Source organism: Elgaria multicarinata, chromosome 15 (assembly GCF_023053635.1).
Source record: "Elgaria multicarinata webbii isolate HBS135686 ecotype San Diego chromosome 15, rElgMul1.1.pri, whole genome shotgun sequence".
Lineage (NCBI taxonomy): Eukaryota > Metazoa > Chordata > Lepidosauria > Squamata > Anguidae > Elgaria > Elgaria multicarinata.
This window is the reverse complement of record NC_086185.1, coordinates 1,940,247-1,957,829: the sequence shown is the minus strand read 5'-3', so window position 1 is coordinate 1,957,829 and position 17,583 is coordinate 1,940,247. Positions and strand designations below refer to the sequence as shown.

The window sequence follows — 17,583 nt, the reverse complement described above, 5'->3', positions numbered from 1 at the left end:
GCTGGCAATTAATTAATGCAAATTAGTATCTGGAAGTGACGGTGAAGGGGAAGCAGCAACGGGAGAGAACATGTGTTCATACGTGCCAGACTTCCCACAGGGGCGGTGTGAGGAGGAGGAGGAGGAGAGCACAGAGAAACCCTCCTTGCTCATCCCTGCCCGGTCACTGAACGTTAAACCCTTCTTCTTTCTCCGCATCGTCTTTGGACTCGGACTTTGCAGCCATCCTGACTGTAGTGATCTATCGGCCCCCCCCGCCCCCCCCCCTCACCTGCATTTTGCGTCCTCTTGCCCGATGAAGTTATCTGGAGGTCTCAAAAGCTTGCTCATTTTGGTGAACCTTGGCTTGGCCTAGTAAATATAGTACACTATTTATTTATTTATTTATTTATATTTATTTATTGCACTTATATACCGCTCCCATAGCCAGAGCTCTCTGGGCGGTTTACAGAAATTCTAAAATTAAAATAAAAACAAGTATACAAAATTTAAAATTCTAAAACACAGAACATACAAACATAAAGCATTAAAAACCATTATATGGACTTGGGCATTATTTTTTAAAGTAATTCTCTAGTAGGTTTGTTTTAAACTTACAAAGATATAAAGAAAAATGCCGCAGTACTTCTAACCTGTTGCTGCAAAGTAGTGAGCACTCGGTACCTATTTTCCTGAAGTAAAATATTGTTAAAATTAGGGAAGTTTAATCTATTAAAATGAATTGATGAGGCAGGGGACCCTTCTGGTTCTCTCTCTCTCTCTGATTAACTGGAGAGCTCCTTTAGAGTCCTGACTGGCTCCGACTGAAACCCGGAGCGGATTCACCACCCCACTGACATTGGAGCCCCCAGCCCCCCATTGCTTTTGCATGTCTACAATAGGCTGGTCTTCGGGGCCTTTGGTCCCACTTCACCCGCTTTGGTTCTGGCCAGCGCCGGAGCGTGGGCCCAAGAGCTTCTTGGAAATGGGCTGAAACTAGGGACTCAGCCTCCCCCCCCCCCCCGTGCCTCCTGACAAACACGCATGAGCTCAACTCAAAGAAAATAGTCCTTGACCATCTTCTCTGTGGCCTTCTTTTGTGTACCTGAACACGCCGACGTGTCTCCCCTCCGTCTCTCTTCTCCGGACTGAACACCCAAGCCCCTTCGGCCGCTGGGATGTCCCCAAGTCGCTGCGTCGTCATCCGCGTTGCCCTCCTCCGAGCCTGTTCTACCCGGTCCACGGCCTTCTGGAGCCGGGGTGCCCAGAATCGGAGGCGCCGCTGCAGGGGCGGCCCCGCCAGCGCCCAGGCCAGAGGGATGCCGCCTTCGCGCGCGTCCTTGGGGCCGCACTGCTTCTGATGCAGCCCAGAGCCGCGCCCGCCCTTCCAGCGGCCCTCTCGCACTGCGGACCCCCGCCCAGCTCGCCCTCGACGACCCCCCCCCCGGGCTGCAGGGCTGCCAAGCCAGGACCCCCCCCCATCCCCGCTTGCACTTCTCCTCCCTGGATGCAAGGCCCGGCGCTGCTCCCAGTGTCAAAGGCCGCCTCGTCCCTCTCTGCCCACCTGCGGCTGCCGTCTCAGCCTGCCCTCGTGGGGGACGGCCAGGCCTCCCCGCTCTGGGTCGCCCACAACTTCGACGCGAGACCCCGCCCTCCCAAGGACTGTGGAGGAGCCCGGGCCCCGCACGTGGGCTCAGCAGGCCCCTGAGCCCCCCCCCAGCCTCCACGGGCAGCCAGACCCCCTCCCCCTCCGCCAGCCCACAGACTCGGCAGCCGTGCCGCCTCCTTGCGCCCGGGCGGCGAAGAGGGAGGGCGGAGCGGCCGCTGTGGCCCGCGCCGCCCGGGCGGCGTGCCTGGACAGGTGGGGCGAGGGGCAGGGCAGGGCTGGGGCGGCTCGCTCGCTCCCGGGCTCCCGCTGGCCGCGGAGGCGGGCCCTGGCGTTCGGCGCCGGGCAGCCCAGGCGCCGCGAGCGCGGGCTGCTCTCTGCCCTGCGCCCGATGGGGCGGGCGCGCCGAGGAGGGCGTCCCCCGCCGGTGCCTCTGCTGCCGCCGCCGCGGCGGAGATGCCGGCAGGCGCCAACGCCAGCTGCCCCGACTGCCGCGTCCCCCGCGAGGCGCGCCACGCGCTCGCCGCCGTGCTCATCGTCACCATCGTGGTGGACCTGCTGGGCAACGTCCTGGCCATCCTGGCGGTGCTGAGGAACCGCAAACTCCGCAACGCTGGTGAGGCTGGGCCAGGGGACCGGCTCGGGCCGGCGGGCGGGCGTGGCAGACCCGCTCGGCTCGGCTCCGGGTTGCCGGCAGGACGCGCCAGGCGCCGTCGGAGGTGCGGGAGCCAGCCCCCTCCCCAGCAGAGGGGAGGAGGCGCGGCTCGCCCTGAGGGCCGCCAAGTCGTGGGCCGGCGGCACCGGGGGACGCGGCAGGGCCGGGCGCGCGGGCTTGGCGGCGAGTGCCGGCGGGCTCCGGGGCGTGGGGGGGGGGCGGGCCTGGGCTCGCCGCACCAGCCGCTGGGCTGTTGCCGCGGGGTTGCCTTCCGGCCCCTGCTGGGCTCGAGCCGGGCGCTGCCGGCGGCTCCCGCGGAACACCCCGCTTCCCTGCGCCCGCGTCTGCCTCGCCCGTGGAGGGGCGAGGGGCGTTTTGCGCGGGACTTCGCGACTTCTCCAGAGTTTGCGGGACCGCATTGGCAGCTCTTTGGCGCGCACCGGGAGGCTGGAGGCTTGGGTGGCGCGACGGCTGCGCGCTCCGACGGGCCCGGAGGCGCCCTTGCAACTCCGAGCGGCCACGGGCAGGGTTGTGCCGTTGGTCCCAAGGCTCGTTTTTCATACCAGGCCCCAGGCCCGGAGAGCATACGATAAGGTGACCCCGAGCATATGCAGAGTGCTGCTCCCCCTCCGCTCAAGCCAGCAAAACTAGCCTGGGTTCTCCGTGGGGAGGGGAGGAACTTGTGCCGTTTGGGGAGCTGAAGCCCTGCCCGGCCGTAGAGCGCGGGAGCTCCTGCGTCTCAAGGGGCGCCTCGGGAGAGAAAGGAGGCAGCGCTCCGCACCCGCAGGGGCCTGCGCGGCTGCAAGGCGCGAGGGTGGCCTGGGGAAGGGCGCGTCGCGCGATGGCTGGCGGCCTTCGCCTCGAGAGCGCTGCGCGCCATGCTGCGCTGCCGTCGGTGGAGCCATTCCAATGGGGGCAGCGAGCAGCCCACCCCGGCTTTGAATAGTAATAGTAATAATAATAATAATACCTCGACTGTGAGATTGCTTTGAGGACTGCAAACAGTAGCGGGTGTGAAATCCAATTTGCAAACAACAGCTGCAAAATCTGTGTGTGTGTGTGAGAGAGAGAAAGAGAGGGAGAGAGAGAAAGAGGATGCCAAACCCAGAGTCTTGCAATACCTTAAAAATTAGCAGATTGATTTTAGCACAAGTAGGACCTGCAACAAGATGTTGCAGCATTGAATTTCCCTGTTCGCACCTCCAGCCACAGCCAGCCAGGCCACCGTGCCATTTCCCACAATACGCCATGCCTTCCTCTCTCGTCCTGTTTTCCGCCCTGCCACCACAGCAACAGATTGTGTTCTGTGGCTACTGACTCCACACTGGGCTGTTTTGGGGGGCTTCCCCAAACTTAGGGGTTCTTTTCCAAAAAGATATTTTTGTACTTCTACAAATCTTGGGGTTCCCAGAAGACTGCTGATACCTCCTTGTGTGTGAATGATGTATTTTGCCTTCTAAAGGGTTGTCGTTAAGGAAAAGAGTTCACAATTAGCGTATAGGATATACTTTCTTACATCTCCTGGGCCTGAGGAATCTGGTGGCCCTCTAGTGCATGCATCTGTGAACCGCCCAGAGAGCTTTGGCTATTGGGCGGTATTAAATAAATAAATAAATAATCTGACTTCCGGCAGATAAAACTGGCTTCTTTTTATGGGACTTTTTATGCGTCTCCTGCCTGGGCCAGAGCAAAAGGAAGGTGAATAAGTAGGTTGTGAGGGTGAAGAGGAGGAGCAGGTCCAGGGGTCATGCCCACCTTTGAAGCTGGCCCAGAGTGGTGGCCCTGGGCAGCTGCCTGAGGAGGCTGGACTCAGGGCTCCAGGCTGGGAGGGTACGATGGTGGAGAAAGAAGGACCACAGCAGGGTGGTTGGAAGAAGCCCGGACCTCTGCGCCTACCTTTGGAACTGGTTGCTCCATCAGGAAGGGTCCTTCTCCGTCTGACAGCTTGGAATGCCTGGTTGGAGAGGATGGCAAAGGAGCTGAGGTGTCCTCCTGGCCGTGGTCCCAGTGGCCGCCCTTCTTGGGAAGGGGGAGAGAGTCCCTGGCGGCTGCATCGTGTGTCAGGGATGCTGTAGGGTGGATTCTTGCATTGAGCAGGGGGTTGGATTCGATGGCCTTTTAGGCCCCTTCCAACTCTGCTATCCTATGATTCTATGTTCTGCCAAGGACAACACACCTCCTGGCCATGAGACGGAGGCCGGGGTTGGCAGCGCCCATGAAGCGCCCTTCCCCGTGGGTCATCAGGGGATGTGATAACTTTCCAAGTGAGACCCAGTTGCTTTTCTTGGCTGGCCTGAAGGAAAATGGATTAGAGGGCATTCCGAAATATTCACTCTTGGAGTTGATATTCAAAGTAAGCCAAGTGCACGTTTGTCCCAAGGTTGAGAGATCTTGTTTTCATACTTGTACATGCCTTAGGCTTGGAATTTGGCTTAGTATAAACTGGGGCCTCTACAGATGCATTGGACTACAACTCCCAGCATCCTGAGCTGGGCTTCAGGATTGGGAAAGCTGTCTTAGTGGTACCCGAGCTGTTCCTTTGCTGTACGATGGAGACAAACCCTGATTTTACGTCAAATAGTGTTTACGACCTCATTGTGCCAGGCGAGTGTAGCATCTGTGTTTTTCTGAGAGTGAGGTGTCTTTCTTTCGGTCGCCCCACATTGATGGAATCAGACCTTTTTATACCTGAATTTTATTCTACTTGCACTAATTCACATTAGTAATAGTGTTCAGCCATGCAATGTACATTAGTTAGCGCATTTGCACAAGTCTATATTAGTGCAAACGTGCATTGACTCAGAAAAAGGCAGTTTTCTGGGGAGCTGCAGGTCGGATTCATAGACATCTGAACTTGTTTGGATCCGTTGCAGGCCGTAACCTGCCCCTCGTTCCCATCAGCAGCTATGGGTACGCGGCGTGGGTGGAAGAGCAAATGGGATGCCTTGTGAGGAGGATGGGACATCCTTGGCTTTTATCTATTAGTCTATTTGTAAGCCGTCTTTCAGTAACAGGACTCTCAGAGTGGCATGCCATTTAAAAGGGACAATAAATTAATTGTTGGTAAATATAAAAGCTACAACAAAATCCTCTAAAATCTAGCAAAGCTACACACACGAGCCAGCTATAAGACATGCTGGGCATTTTTTAAAGTCTTCAACTAGGGCAGAAAAATATGTCTGGTGAGCTTGCCTGAGAAGAGTATTCCGGATCTTCTGAGGGGCCATGACTGAGAAGGTCCTACCCAGTCACCACCTGCCTAATGTCAGATGAAGTGGGGACCTGGATGAGGGACTCGGATGAAGAACGAGGGATTTGGGGAGACCCTTGTGAGAGGAAACCACTTTTCAAGTAGCCACCCCTCCCACACACAAACTGAGCCCTCAGAACCTGGCTGCCCAAGACTTGACTTGTGCCAATCTTTTCTTAACCCGCCACCCCACCCCATTTATTAGTTTCGTTATTTGAATTAAAGCACACTTGAACTATGATTAAAATAGAGCAAAACCTCCTGCCTCAAACACGTCTGCAGAAAGTAGGTGGTGTAGTGGACTTGCTCCGTTTGGCTTAGCAATTCCCCGGCCAGAGAAGGGAGTCTGAGCCAGCCAGCCCGGACATGCGCCCCTTCACTGCTGCTTGTTAACCCTTTATGGGCTAGGTTCTCAAGGAAACTACGCCACACTCCAGAATAGGTACCAAACACTTTTATTCTTTATACACACACTTTCATAAGGGTCCACACCTTAAGGTTGACACTTAAGAGGTTTGGGGAAAGAACACGGACAAAGGAATAACACACATAAGACAGCAGGGACTGACACTTTAACCTTCCCTTCCACATGCTCAAGCCTAACAGAATTCACACTTGCTCCCCGCTTAACCACCCCCACCGGCCGTAACTCCGGCAAGGTCCCTTGCCCTAAAACAGTACCCAAACCTATTTTAAAACAAAACAAACACTTAACTCTGCGACTCAACCTTTGTTGCTCACTCCGACTTGGCTTTACGCCACTCGAGCTAAACTCCTTTCCTCAGCGGCCGCGTGGGGCCTCCGCCATCCAGCCGGTCCGGCCTGGATGCTTTAACTCACCACACACACACTGGACTCCTAACACCCACAGGAAAGAGACTGGACCCTTAGGTGCCTAAGCCTTTTATCCCTTTCTGGGACCCCTTTATCACCAGACCCACTCTGACCAATAGAAGCCCCATAGCAACCCACACCACTCCCGAAGGGAGGGGGGAATGCTCCCAGACATTGCACAGCTGCAACCTATTAGTCTCCCCGGTACCAGCTTGGGGAGGCGCCATCAGATGCCAGGCGCCTCTCGCCCAGCGCGGCCCCAGCATTTCTCGTGCTACTCCCTTTTCGGACACAAAGAAACTCCTCTCCCTAGGATGAAGCAAAAGATGTTCTCTTAAAGGAACCATGGGCTCAGCCCATGACAGGTGGAATCTACATATTTTTTTAAGCATGGCTGTGTGTTTTTCTCCAAATGCATTTAATGCGATCAAGGGGTAGTGCCCCCTGTTAGTCCTACTTAGAGTAGACCCATTCAAATGAATTGGACTTAGATTACTCGTGACTAACATAAGTCCTTTTCATTTCAAGGGGTCTTCTCTGAGTAGTACTAACGTGGGACACTGCCCAAGGCGCATCTATGAATGGGGGTGGGTGCAAAGCTGCCTGCCCCTAGGAAAGGAGGGAGAAGACGCGAGGCCTCCCAAGTCAGTGTCCCTTTGCACAGCGAAGGGCGATGTGAGCATCCAGTGACCTTCCCACTGGGCTCGCTTCTTTTAATAGCTGCCTCGAGATGGCAGCGAAAGCTGATCCCGGCTTGCCCTTGGGATATCCTGAGCGCAGGGTGGCCGGCTGCCATTGTTCCGAGAAACCACGTGGATGTTCTGCTCTCTTCTTCAGAATGCGCGGCTGAAGAATTGTGTTCAACCCAGTTACATTTTGGGCAGGCTTTCAGAGAAGCTCCTGCCTGAAGCCCGGGAGAGATGCTGCTGCCCATCAGGGTTGGCAACACTGGGCTAGATAGACCAGTGTTCTGACTCAGTATGAGGCAGCTTATGATGTCCCTACCTCTCTACTCACCCAGTTAGGAGGCAGTGAATTGACCTCCTTTCGGGGAGGTGCCGTAGCTCAGCCCTGCTTGGCACCCAGAAGGCTGCAGGCTCAGTCCCCAGCATCTGCAGATAAGGCTAGAAAAACTCCTCTACCTCAAACCCTGGAGAACCGCTGCTGCCAGTCAGTGTCAACAAGACTGGTCAAGATGGACCGAGGCTCTGACTCAGAGGGAGGCAGCTTCCTACGTTCTTAAGCTCTTGGGGGGCACATTCCAGTTCTGGGTAGGATCAAAGGCGGTGTGGGGAGGGGGCACTACCTGCACATTTTACCCTAAGGGTGCCATCCTACACCTACAAAAGTCCTACCAGCACCTGCATTCCCATCCAGCATGACCTGGCGTAGAGCGGCCACTTTTTCAGCCGGTCTTGCCCCTTCTACAGCAGCTTGGTCTGCAACAGTTAGCAAGTGATCACACTTCCCTGCCCTACCGATTTCTGCAGATCAACCTTTTAGAGGCAAAAGTAGAGGCAGTCAGGAGGGGGGGGGCATTTCACCTGCTCACTTGGCTATTTTGCTGCCTTTGTCTCCAGATTGGGAGTGACTGAGTGGTTCAGTCACACCTGAAGCAGAGAGGGAGCAGCACTCCCCCTCTTATGAAGTGGTGAAGGCAGTTAACCATGCAGAGAGACAGCAGGCAGCCTCCTGGCTGGGTCTTTACTTTGGGTTCACCGGATCCTATCATTGCCAGCCTGCCTGCTCACTGACACCATCCGCTGAGGGTCTCCGAGTGTCCTGCTTGCAGGTCCCTGTTTGGCAGCTGGTTGGCCACTGTGTGAACAGAGAGCTGGTTTAGATGGACCCTTGGTCTGATCCAGCATCAGGGCTCTACTCATGTTCTTATGTTGTTAACATCTTGTGAGAAATCTAGAACACGCATGGTTGCGATGGAGGAAACAGAATGGGAGAAGAGTTAATGAAGGCAGAAGTCTCTTTCTTTTTTGGATCAAAAGCTTTCTTGTCCCTTGGCCTTTCCCTGAATACTAAGTACCCCATTTTGCAGTGGCTAAGCCAGACATTAAAATATATTAAACTATTTTAAAAACCAACAGTAGCAGGACATTTACAGGAATAGAACAAATGCAAGCCTTCTTAAAGGGACCTTTGAAACAGTTTGCTGCACACCAGCAAGTACTCATGGCTTCTCTAGGGAATTTTGTTTAGGGATGGAAGCCTCTCTTTTAAATTTATTTTTTTTAAAAAAAGTCCCCCGTCGACAGCCTAATAAAGATGCTTAAACTTTTTCCCCGCCTGAGAAATCCTTTTCTACACAATGAACTCCTTTTAATGTAGGACAGCTTTCCCCAAACCTCGACATGTGTTGCACCACAATTCCCATCACTCCCAGGAGCATGGAAAGGCTGACGGCATAAAAAGCAGAGCTGTCCAGGATTTTTGCACTCCGCATGGAGTCCGGCACATGCTTTGACAGGCCCAACTATTGGCACGGCTTTGGAGGAGCAAAGAAATCGTCACCAGCAAGTGGCCGCTTAATTGCCAACAAAAGAGGAAATGCGTCACCGCAAAAGAGGGCACAGATTTGCACTTGGTTTGTTGTTACACCACAGGGATATTTTAAACTTGAGAAACACTGGGCATAGGTTGCTTGGAGGTATAGATGCCTGAACACCTTCCACCAGCACCTGAAAGTTTACCCAAAATATAGCAGGTGGAAAAAACCTTGAGAAACTGTAGCAGTATGATTGATTTCACTCCGACACACAAAAGACGAACACTATTTATAAGCTAAATACCTTTGTTAAATGCTTCTAGAGTAGTCACGTGTCCTACGTTACAAAAGTCAACAGCATTTGAATTAATTCGCGCAGATGTCAACTCATTGAGAGCTTGGGCACAGCCATACCCACAAGACCTGAACAAGCCTCATAGAACTGTAGAGTTGGAAGGGGCCATTCAGGCCATCGGGTCCAATCCCCTGCTCAGTGCAGGAATCCCGTTAAAAGTGTCTCGGATAGATGGCTTTCCAGCCTATCCTTCAATACCTCCAGGGGCCTGGGACCTTCTCAGCCCTCCCATTTGCAAATGGGGAAGATCATTAACTCTGTCCCTGTCTGACAGGATTGCTGTATGGATTTCTAGATAATGGATTGGATCCGGGTTAGTTGTACTAATTTAATTTAAACCAGTGACTTAATTTAAGTCTCATTTATTTAAATAGATCCGCTCTAAGTTAGGGAACTCGGAGAAAACTTCACAGATGCAAAGGAGGCCGGATTTCTATGAATACGACATGTGGATTCCACAGCGGCCCTGCTGTTTCCGAGTCATGTGGATTTTGTGGTCTTGCGGACTGTTTTTTCACTTGAGGGTGTGTGCAAAGGATGAGTGCATTTGTGCAAGCGTGAATTAGGACTAATGCAAATTAGCACAACTAGAATGAAATTCTGGTATTATATAAATTCCACTTCCGCCAATGGGGTGGTGACAGGATGAAAGAAGCCTGACAATGCAGGGCACACAAACAAACAGATGTGACAACATCTGTACATCCCCAGTCTGAACTGACCCTCAATGTCTGCAGGATGTAGTGCTATGACATCTTTCTTAGTTTTTGAACCATTCTATTCTTCCTCCATCTCCTGTTTTTCACCACCCAGTCAGATGAAGGGCTCTGAAAGTTTGCACAATTTTTGTGGCATTTTGGATGGTTGTTAGAAAGATATTGCCCAACTGTGGAATTTTGGATTTCTCTCTCTCTCTCATGAACCAGCATGGCTATCTTGGTTCTATGTGGCTGATATGTGTATTGGCTGCATTCACACATTACATGTTTAAGCGGTCTTAGGTGTACATCCAAAAAAGGTAATGTGTGAAGAGGCCCAGCTAAATGCAGTGTGCAATTGCTTTTTCTGCAATAATTCACAGTCCGGTCAACACCGAATAGCAGCTGGATTTAGCATGTGAGGAAAGTTCTTAGCAACTCTATAAAGGAGCAGAAAACAAACCTCCAAAACAGCGCCAGGAATTGATACTTACATGTCATAATATTTTGATAGCATATTTCAAGAATGCCAAGCTTGCTACTGGGATCTTAAGCAAAGATTTGATTATTGCTTCTTATTGAATTTTAATGAGAGAAATGGTTGCATTTGGCTGATTCATTTCTCTTTAGCAGGGTAGCCCAACTCATTGCTCGTGCATTGGCCCGTCTGTTTCTGCTTAGGACTCATAAGAATACATTCCAATGTTTTTCATTCCAAGAACTAAGTGTGGCTTTTATATAGAAGTCCACAGTTTTCTCGGAGAATTATTATAACTTATTGTACATCTCACATTATTATTATTATTATTTATTACATTTATATGCCGCCCCATAGCCGAAGCTCTCTGAGTGGTTTACAAAAATTTAGCGAACATTAAAAACAAATATACAAAATTTAAAAGCATAAAAACAGACAATATCCATTTAAAACAACTATAAAGTATAACAATAGACAAAGCAACAGCTTAGACAAAGAAAAGTCATACAACTCCCAGCGTTCCCCAACCAGTTGTAGAGTGGTTTTAAAAAAAGAATCTGTAGATTTTAAAAAAGAATCTAACAGGCAGGAAAAATAAGAGCAGGAGCATTAGTAGCTAGAGTCAATCAAGCCAGGTGGGAATGAGGCATAAAAGAAGGGGTCTGGTCTTGCAAGACTCACAGCTATATGGTCTCTGGGTCATGATCATTAAAGTTATTGCTAGTCCAAGCGCTTGGAATACAGGCAGCCCTTTTAATGAAGGCTTCGCTGCAATTAGTGGAAATTGGGGAGCCAGGCACATAGATTTCATTAATCCCCTTTCCCATAATCGAGTACTACTTGGATCTAGGAGTTTTGGAACAATGTCACAGGCTGAAATAATACTATTTGAAAACACGACTTTAAAAAGTAGTTTGCTCATCATCTGGATCACCTCTCCCGACATGAACCAACCTGTACACTGTGTCCAGCATTTAAGACCCTCCTCCAGCTGTCTCCTCTAAGGGAAGCTTGGAAGGTGGCAACAAGGGAGAGGGCCTTCTCAGTGGTAACCCCCCAATTATGGAAAGCTCTCCTCGACAAGGCTCGCCTGGTGCTATCAATGTCAACTTTTTGGCACCGGGTTAAAAGTGCCCTCTTCTCTCAGGCATTTGACAGCATATAATGAGTTTTTAATTAAGTCCTGGAATATATATATATATATATATATATATATATATATATATAATTTTTATACCGCCCAATGGCCGAAGCTCTCTGGGCAGTTCACAAAAATTAAAACCATAATAAAACAACCAACAATTAAAAGCACAAATACAAAATACAGTATAAAAAGCACAACCAGGATAAAACCACGCAGCAAAATTGATATAAGATTAAAATACAGAGTTAAAACAGTAAAATTTAAATTAAAGTTAAAATTAAGTGTTAAAATACTGAGTGAATAAAAAGGTCATCAGCTGGTGACGAAAGGAGTACAGTGTAGGCGCCAGGCGGACCTCTCTGGGGAGCTCATTCCACAACCGGGGTGCCACAGCGGAGAAAGCCCTCCTCCTAGTAGCCACCTGCCTCACTTCCTTTGGCAGGGGCTCACGGAGAAGGGCCCCTGTAGATGATCTTAAGGTCCGGGCAGGCACATATTGGAGGAGGTGTTCCTTCAAATAACCTGGCCCCAAACCATTTAGGGCTTTAAATGTCAATACCAGCACTTTGAATCGGGCCCGGACCTGGACTGGCAGCCAATGAAGTTGTAAAAGGACTGGTGTAATGTGATCTCGCCAGCCAGTCCCTGTTAGTAAACGGGCTGCCCTGTTTTGTACCAGCTGAAGCTTCCGGACCGTTTTCAAAGGCAGCCCCACGTATAACGCATTGCAGTAATCCAAACGAGAGGTTATCAGAGCATGGATAAATGTAGCTAGGCTATCTCTGTCCAGATAAGGGCGTAGTTGGTATATCAGCCTAAGCTGATAAAAGGTGCTCTTTACCACTGAGTTCACCTGTGCCTCAAGTGACAGTTCCGGATCCAAGAGCACCCCCCAAACTACGGACCCGATCCTTTAGGGAGAGTGCAACCCCGTCCAGGACAGGGCAAACATCACCTCGCCGTGTGTGTGTGCTATCTGTCTATATGTTTTTATATAATTTTTTTTTGTACTTTGAATAATGTATTATAATGATCACAATTTTTGTGAACAACCCAGAGAGCTTCGTCTATGGGGCAGCAGCATAGCAATGCAATAAATGAATGAAGGTTACAGGGAAACGGAGAGTATCCTAAGTGGGTTCTTTAGCGTCAAGAGCTCTGGCAACAGCCAAGCGCTTAGGATTGATGGTGTGGAAGTCAAGAAATTCCTCCTGCCTCAAGTGAGTGGATGCAGAACATGCTTAAATTAGCATGACGCGAGAAAGGAGTCAACTGTCCAGATATTTTCAAAGAAATGTGGAGAGGATTTCTGGAAGCACGTGGGAATCTGTCATTGGGGGATTAGGTTTCGATTAGTATTGGTTAGCACTGGACCTCCTATATAGGACCGGAGGTGGTTGTTGCATCTTTTCCAACTATTATTCTATGAAAGCCTATACTTCTACACCACACAAGCTTATTATTTTAGCTTTCCTTCCTAGAGTTTGCACCCTACATCCTTTGCCATCTTTGAAGTTCTCCTCTGAATCTGTTCCAACTTTTCTCCAATAGGAGGACAAAGGCATGCTCAATTAGGCTCTGGGTTGCACCCAAGGTCTTTATCAGAGTGGCTGATTTGACAGTAGATTAAACGGTCCAGACTCAGACTTGATTTATTGGCTTAAACTGCAGGCTCATCTGGATTTGGTCTACATTTCTACTAAAATAGACATTCCTGGTGTAAACGTGGCTAGCTGCTGATGTTTTCATTGTCTTGCTGTGTTTGCTGTTGCCAATCCTGGGTCCAAAGCTGGTGTTTGTCAGCCAATCTCTGCTTTCAGTCAAGATAAATCCATCATCCTTAGTGTGCAAAGGAAACTCCATGCCAGAATATTTACACAAGAACACACACACAAACACACACACGAGTAGGATGGACAAATCTGTCAGTTTGGGTCCCTCGTTATTTCCAGTCTTAAATTCAGTTCATCCTGAACTTTGCAAATTTGTTTTTAAACTTTGTACAAAAATATATAAACATTTTTCATTTTTGTGTGTGTTCCTCCCAATACTGTCTTCTTTGTCTGCAATTTTGCTCAATATGCACATTTTTGCAAGCAATTTTCCTTATGTGTTATTTTCACTAACATATATGCACTTGTGTAGGCCTTTTTGTAATTGGAGAATTCTGTTTCAAAATTCGGAGCAGTGCAAATTTCAAAGGATGCTGGGTTTTGTGCAAAACTGTGAAACCACCCCCGGGCTGCACCATGCTAGCTCTCGTTCCCTGAATGGAAAACTATTACATTATGTTAGGGCTGATGAGCTTCCCAAAGTTCGGACTGTTGAATTGCCTCTTCTAAGACTCAGTTACTGGCAATAAGAGCTTTAAACTAAAATATGGGAGGTGTATTTGGGGGGTATTTTTGGTCCTGCCCCCGACTTTAGCGCTGCCCCTTTTTCGATAGCCGCCGCCGCCACCCCACCCCCCCACTGGAATGCAGCTTCTTCAAAACTAAATTCAGCCCTTGACCTGAAAGAAATGGGACAGCACCACCCCTGCATTTGTTGATTTTGAGCATCCCATCTCCACCCGCACCTGACACTTTAGATGGAGTGACTTTTGCCTGATGAGCACCATTTGTCTTCAGGAAATTTTCTAGCTGTTGATCAATATGGGCAGGGAGCAGCATAATTAGCCTATTAATTCTAAATAATCTGTGGTTTTGAAAGCTTCTGTCTGAAATGAGATGAGCTGTTTCATAGCCATGAGCGGGCAATGCAATAAAGCAAGCCAATGAATGGGGAATGTGTCAACAGGCAGGCAGGACAGTCTCTCAGGTCCCAGTCTGGTGCTCTTATCTAGTCAACTCCATCCTGGTACCCTCCAGATATTTTGGACTACAACAGCCATGAGCCCAACCAGCATGACGGCAATTGTAGTCCAAAACATCTGGAGGAGACCAAGTAGGGGACAGTGTCTCTATCCTGGTGCCTTCTGACTGTCTGACCCTGCAGGGCCTGGACTGAGAACGTCAACAGTGCACGAGCTGGTTTTGATTAGAGCTTCCCCCCCTCCCCCGTGAACGATCTCCTAATTGGGGAACCCCAGGGCTCCTTGGAACATAATTTGGAAACCACAATTTTGACGAATCCTGGATCTGTTGGCAAACCCCTGTTTTGGGCAGCATTCAGCAACAGCCCCAATAGAGGCTGTTTCCTAGCAGATCCAAAACACACAGGCGGTTGATGGCGTCTTGGCAAGCGGCAGCGTCTGTGGCTCATGGCTTGTGCTTTGGTGTCCAGCAGGTATCTGGTCCCTATTTTTGTCTCTGACAAGGCATTGGCTGCATGTCAAAACACAACAACACCCCACCCATTTTCTTCCTTTGTCTTCAGTTTACCATTTCCCAGTTCCAGCGCGTTAGTTCATCTGACTGGCCCATCATCGTGGTGGAAAAGCAAGTTGGTGTTTTTTAAAACGGTCATAAATCACATCAAACACACACACTTAAGGGAAAACAGCCCTCTGCTCCAAACAGCCGAAGTAACCATTGCTTGGCAGCGTGCCAGTGCTGATGCCAGCAGAAGAGCCACGTTCAAAGAGGAGAAATATGCAAACAACAATACCGAGAGGAGTGTCTCTTGCTGACACAGTTGTGTATCTTCACTTTATTGGAACTACAGTGATGTCAATAAAACGGCTGTGTAAACCGAGAGCAAAGCCCGCGAAGGAGAAGGGCGGGGCAGCCAGGGATCTTGCCAGGGTGGACACTCCCACTGTGCCCAGAGAGGAGGGTACATAGTTACATAATACTGGCATATGCACATTTTTACGCATAGGCACAAATTTAGAAAGAATTCCTGGAATCTAAATAGAAGTACAAAACAACCCTTCCTCATGGTGTGGAAGGCTAGCACCAAGTCTGCTGTCCAGATGCTGCTAGAAGTTCATGGACACAGGTTTTCGCGTGAAAAGAAAAGGGGGAAAAACAACCACCCAAACCTCACAATTTGATATGGACTCAAATCACAATGAGCTTTGAGATGGAAATTGGTAAAATTTGGTGAGTTCCGCTTTTGCTGATTTGCACATCCCTAGATCTGGTTCATATTGTCCCTGCTCTCATGAGATGTATTGCATTCCTATTTAAATTATAGAAGTTTATTCTAAATTTCCATCTATAGCTTGGCATGTGCATTTTTAGCACAAATCTGGGGTCTCCGCTGCTGTCGGTTTTGATAAACGCCGTCTTTTACGCTCTGCTGCTGGCAGCTGTTGCATCACTGGCCCTGATGCCGGTTCACATGAGGGTTACCGAGACTTCTCATTCGAGGAGGCTGCATTTTACAAGGCAGACTTTTAATTCAGTAGGACCACGTGGCTCAAGTGGGAGTTTGAGCCTGCCTCCATCAAATGAGGTGCAAGGCAGGTTACGTCGGAAAGCTATTGGATGTGTTGAAGGCATCTGCACAAATTTATTTCTAAGTATCGTTACACAAAATGCTAATTGTGTGTCAGGCAGCTCCCAAAATCACACTTTTGAATGTCAACTTTCCGGATGACCCTTGCGAAGTAAGGAACTCTTAATTGGATTCGCTCATGCTGGCCACCAGCGCACGGCCATGTGTAATTCTGAAGCCTCTCTGTTCTGAGAAATGTTTTCTCCCAGGATTGGAGAGTTGGGGACTTTTGGGGGTTTAGGCAATTGTGCTGCCAAAACCATAGTTAAAATACGTTTTAGAGAGTTGTTGTCGTCGTTGTTTTAAGAGTGTTGTGCGCCCAGTTTTTAAGATGAATTATTTGGGCCAGAGTTTCCCAAATATCTGACAGCTGGAAACCAAACCACATGATATAAAGGAGATAAATGAACAGTCTCCATGCTTTCTTGTTTTTGAAGTGAAACGCAGGAGGTGGTTTGTCAGTTTCAGTGGTGGAGGGGCTCCCTTCCCAACCCCGTCCGCTCTGGCGTTCTGTTTTCACCCTTTCTCAGGTTGCTTTTCACCTTGCAGGAGGACAGGTGTGCTGCTCCTGTTCCCACCGCCCCACTTTGCTCTTCTGCTCCATATCGGAGCTCCCAATGCTGACTGTGCCTCCTGGTTGGAATGAGGGAAGGCAAGGCAGTGACTCTTGTAGAGGTGCAACAAACACCCTCCTGTGAGGATGGTTAGTTCTGCAGTGGTTCCTGAAGGAGAATAATGTAAACATCTGATTGTATCCAGTGTGGAGATGGCAGCAAAGACAAGCTCAGGCCTGTGAATCATGCAGAGATGCAACGGGGACTCTCCTCTCTTCTCCCATGGCACATAGCGTAGGCATTAATGGAGACTGCTGGGCTAATTAACTCGAAGCAAATAACATGGATTCAACCAGTTTAGGAAAACATGTTAGTATCGCGCTGGGCAGAAGCACTTTCCTCCTCCTCCTTAGCTTTATTTGGCCTTAACAAGTTCACAAACTCTGTGCAGAAAAAGAAGAGTGTTACTTGTTCCTCAGTTTTCTAGTCCGCGGTACGGATGGGTGAGAAATCAATTTAATGTGAGATTACCCACTTTGCATCTTCTGGGACGGAATAGCGCAATGGGCCATCCATGTTTGAGTTGGCGATGCATTTCTAAAAAAACCAACCCTAAATATTTATTTATTTATTGCATTTCTATACCACCCAATAGCCAAAGCTCTCTGGGCGGTTTACAAAATTAAGACAATTCAAAGTATAAAACAACAGTATAAAACCATAATATAAAATACAGTATAAAAGCACAACCAAGATAAAAACAGCAGCAATGCAAAAATACAAATTTAAAATACAAATTTAGAGCAGCAAAGTTAAAGTTAATTTATAGGCTGTTAAAATACTGGGAGAATAAAAAGGTCTTCACCTGGCATCTAAAAGAATATAATGTAGGTGCCAAGCGAACCTCCTTAGGGAGCTCATTCCACAGCCGGGGTGCCACAGCAGAGAAGGCCCTCCCTCCTGGTAGCCACTTGCCTCACTTCCTTTGGCAGGGGCTCACGGAGAAGGACCCCTGAGGATGAGCTTAAGGTCCAGACAGGTACATATGGGAAGAGGCATTCCTTCAGATAGCCTGACCCCAAGCCGTTTA

The 17,583-nt window shown here is 49.4% G+C and overlaps 1 protein-coding gene across 1 annotated transcript in view; it reads left to right on the top strand.

Moving 5' to 3' along the window:
* Positions 1–295: 295 nt before the first annotated feature.
* Positions 296–17,583, top strand: part of LOC134409333 (melatonin receptor type 1C-like) — a 28,837-nt gene continuing 11,549 nt past the window's right edge. The window contains exons 1-3 of the mRNA XM_063142043.1: positions 296–354; positions 1,141–1,643; positions 1,737–2,201. Of these exons, the coding sequence (XP_062998113.1) occupies positions 296–354; positions 1,141–1,643; positions 1,737–2,201 (1,027 nt within the window). The remainder of the gene's footprint in view (positions 355–1,140; positions 1,644–1,736; positions 2,202–17,583) is intronic.